At 42.0% G+C, this 3,608-nt stretch overlaps 1 protein-coding gene across 1 annotated transcript; it reads right to left on the reverse strand.

The window, feature by feature from the left end:
• Window positions 1–2,454: 2,454 nt before the first annotated feature.
• Window positions 2,455–3,372, reverse strand: LOC108798914 (olfactory receptor 5A2-like). The gene has a single exon (XM_018570720.1). The coding sequence runs from the start codon at window positions 3,298–3,300 to the stop codon at window positions 2,455–2,457; it is 846 nt and encodes a 281-aa protein (XP_018426222.1). The 5' UTR covers window positions 3,301–3,372.
• Window positions 3,373–3,608: the final 236 nt, after the last annotated feature.

Here is a 3,608-nt window from a genome sequence, read left to right on the forward strand (position 1 = left end):
CAACATTATTCTTTCTGTGTTGAAATTGCATAGCAGCATTGTCGCCCTGTGGACAGGGTAATCTAAAATGTAAATGTAAAATTGTGATGTAGTTTTAGATGGACTTCAAATAAGAAACAAATTAAATCTCAATTAGAGCTAAGGCTGTTCAACCAGTTCAGATATCACACCCGTACACCTCCAATGGAGGTGGAACATTTATTTTTTAAACATATTTTATTGTGAATTTTGAAACTTTTTAAAACATCAGTCATGGAAATAAAGAAAAACAGAACACATAAAGACAAGGTAAGACATGTCATAAGTTGCCATAATACAAGAGACCAATAGAACATAGAAGGAGGTTCTACTTATCATATCAGATTTGGGTATAAATATCAACCAAACAACAAACATACAAACAAGATTGTTGCCAAGTCCCCCGTATGGGAAACAACAATTGTCAACATGCATATAAAATGCCCAGATCCAAAGTTCCCAGGAAATTAGTCAGTTTTGCCTTCAAATACCAATCCGTGTACTTAAAGTGATCCATTAGTTGGGAGATCTCTGCCATGGTAAAGGTATTGCTAACAAAGGCATGCCATTTGCAGGAGAGTTGTTTGATGTGTTGGGTGTTATGACGTTCTGCCTCTAACCTTTCCTTTTTCAAGAGTATTTTTAGATCTCTCACCACGTCTTGCACTGTTGGAGGCCTTTCTCGTCTCATCTTGCATGAGTGGGGATATATCCTATTTCTTCTATGACTTATCACTTATCTGGAGATGTAGGAGAATGGGAGGTTTCACTTTTGACCTGGTGCCCATAATGAGAAGAGGTCTGAAAAGTAAGTATAGGGGGGACTGCTGGGAGGGACTATCTCTGCACACAGCCCCTCAAGTACCTCCCCAGCCCATTACCTTGCAGTTTCCCCAGCCCCCTACTATCTCCCCCAGCCCACCATAAGCAATGGAGCTCGCTAGCTCTGTTCAATGTAGCTCAAAGACCTCTAGTGTGTGTGTGTGTGTGTGTGTGTGTGTGTGTGTGTGTGTGTGTGTGTGTGTGTGTGTGAGATTGGGGGTAAGGGAGTGACACAAGGTAACAGGCTAGAGGAATGGGAACTAAAAAGTTTTTTTGTCTCATAAAAAATTATTATTATTATTCAGAATTTATATAGTGCCAACAGTTTGCGCAGCACTTTACAACATAAAGGGAGACGGTCAAACTACAATACAATGCCATACAAAAGGATTAGAAGGACCCTGCTTGTGAGAGGTTACAATCTACAAGGAGGGGCAAGTGATACAGAAGCGAATAACTGAGAGATGAGCTGATTGAAGGAGTAATTGTACAGTTTTTATGACAGGGGTGTCAAACTCAATTTAATCGTGGGCCGCATCAACATTATGGTTGCCCTCAAAGGTATCTGTAAGACTATATAAATGTATCTAATCTTTATCATAATTGCCTCTGTATTCGATTATCACTGGTTTTAGTAATAACTTAATACCTAGATGTGAAAGTAGAAGTCTAGGAAATGGCCTGGTGGGCCGGATTCGGGCCTTGAGTTTGACACATGTGTTTTAAGAGGAGGCGTGTTAGGCTTACCTAAAGAGATGAGTTTTCAGGGATTGACAAATTAGGAGATAGCCAGGTGAGTGGTGGTAGGGAGCTCCAGAGGATGGGAGAGGCTCTGGAGATGTCCTTGAGGTGAGCATGGGAGGAGGTGATGAAGGAGCTAGACAGCAGGAAGTCTTGGGAGGTGCAGAGAGGACAGTTTTGGTGATACTTTGAGATACTTTGCTCCAGGGGCAGGTATATATATAATACTTTTATTACTTTCTTATGTTAAAAATAGGCTTCCCTGAAGAGGTAAGTTTTTGGGGATGGCCTAAAGGCAGACAGATTAGGAGATAGCCAGATAGGTTGTGGTATGAAGTTCCGGAAGATGGGAGAGGCTCTGCAGAAGTCCTGGTAAGCATGGGAGGAGGTGATAAGGGAACCTGGTAAGCATGGGAGGAGGTGATGAGGGAACCTGGTGAGCATGGGAGGAGGTGATGAGGGAACCCGGTGAGCATGGGAGGAGGTGATGAGGGAACCCGGTGAGCATGGGAGGAGGTGATGAGGGAACCTGGTGAGCATGGGAGGAGGTGATGAGGGAACCTGGTGAGCATGGGAGGAGGTGATGAGGGAACCTGGTGATCATGGGAGGAGGTGGTGAGGGAACCTGGTGAGCATGGGAGGAGGTGGTGAGGGAACTAGACAGCAGTAGGTCTTGGGAGGAGCGGAGAGGGCGGTTTGGGTGATGCTTTGAGATGTGGTTGGCGATGCAGCGGGGGACAGGCGTATGTTACTTTGTATCTTAAGTATTGCTCTGGTCTAAGAAGGGTATACTTGTGCGAGAGCTGAAGTGGCTAATCTCATCTCACTATCAAAAAAATGATATATACTGTAATCCGTTCTTACAACTAGAAATCAGCGTAAAGAATGCATATTGAATTGTGACAATCTTTTAAAAAATACTTTTAGTGTTTTTCTGATTTCCTGGTTTCTCAACGTATATATAACTGGATTAAACAAAGGGGTACCCAGTGTGTATACGAGAGATAAGATCTTATTTATAGTGAGGGAGTTTCCTGTGGAAGGAATCAGATAAATGCTGATTAATGTACCATAAAATGCGCACACAACAGAAAGGTGAGAGCTACAGGTGGAGAAGGCTTTCTGCCTCCCAGTGTTGGAGGCGATACCAAGAATGGTGGTAAAGATGTACACATAGGTCACAATAATAAGCACAAAAGGTAAAAGGCCAATAATGGTGGTAAGAATTGATGTCTCTAATTTAGCTGTAAAAGTATCTGAACAGGAAAGTTCCAATATAGGACTGAGGTCACAATAAAAGTGATCAATAGCATCAGGGCCACAAAAATCCAAGCTGAAGATCATAAAGGAAGTAATGAAAGAGATAAAAAATGCAGAAAACCAAGTGCCCGCAACAAGACAAAGACAAAGATTAAAGTTCATAATCAAGATGTAACTGAGGGGGTTGCAGATGGCCACGTATCTGTCGTAGGACATTACCGTCAGAAGGTAGCATTCTGTTATGAGACAAGCTCCAAAAATGTAAAACTGGATGAAACAAGCCGGGAAGGATATACTGCTCCCCCCACGTACTATAACATTGAGGGCTTTGGGGATGATGCTGGAGCAGAGTATAAAATCACATAAAGACAAATGACCAAGGAAGAAATACATGGGAGACTTGAGAAGATGACTGAATGACACCAACACAACAATGAGAAGATTTCCACTAACAGCCATTATGTATGTAGTAAGAAGAAGAAGGAAAAGTGGAAGTTTGAAGGAGTAAAGGTTCTGAAACCCGAGGAGGAAAAATTCAGGTAAAGAATGGTTCCTCTGTAACAGGGACATTTCTGGCACAGTTAAAAATTAGATGGTGGAACAAGATGACAGATCTACACCACCACTGGAAAATATCTCTGGTTCCTTCTGGTAAAAAGGTAAAATATTGAAGAAGAGACTTTTATATGTCCATGCTGTCTCTTTTGTATCAGAGATCCATTACTCTGTAATGCTGGGTATGATCAATTTATATTTGTAGTGAGCTC

The sequence above is a fragment of the Nanorana parkeri genome, unplaced genomic scaffold, assembly GCF_000935625.1.
Source record: "Nanorana parkeri isolate BGI_ZX_2015 unplaced genomic scaffold, ASM93562v1 scaffold1584, whole genome shotgun sequence".
In the NCBI taxonomy this organism is placed as follows: Eukaryota; Metazoa; Chordata; class Amphibia; order Anura; family Dicroglossidae; genus Nanorana; species Nanorana parkeri.

Coding starts and splice junctions, on each gene's coding strand:
- LOC108798914 (XM_018570720.1), bottom strand. CDS start 3,300: ATGGCTGTTAGTGGAAATCTTCTCATTGTTGTGTTGGTGTCATTCAGT.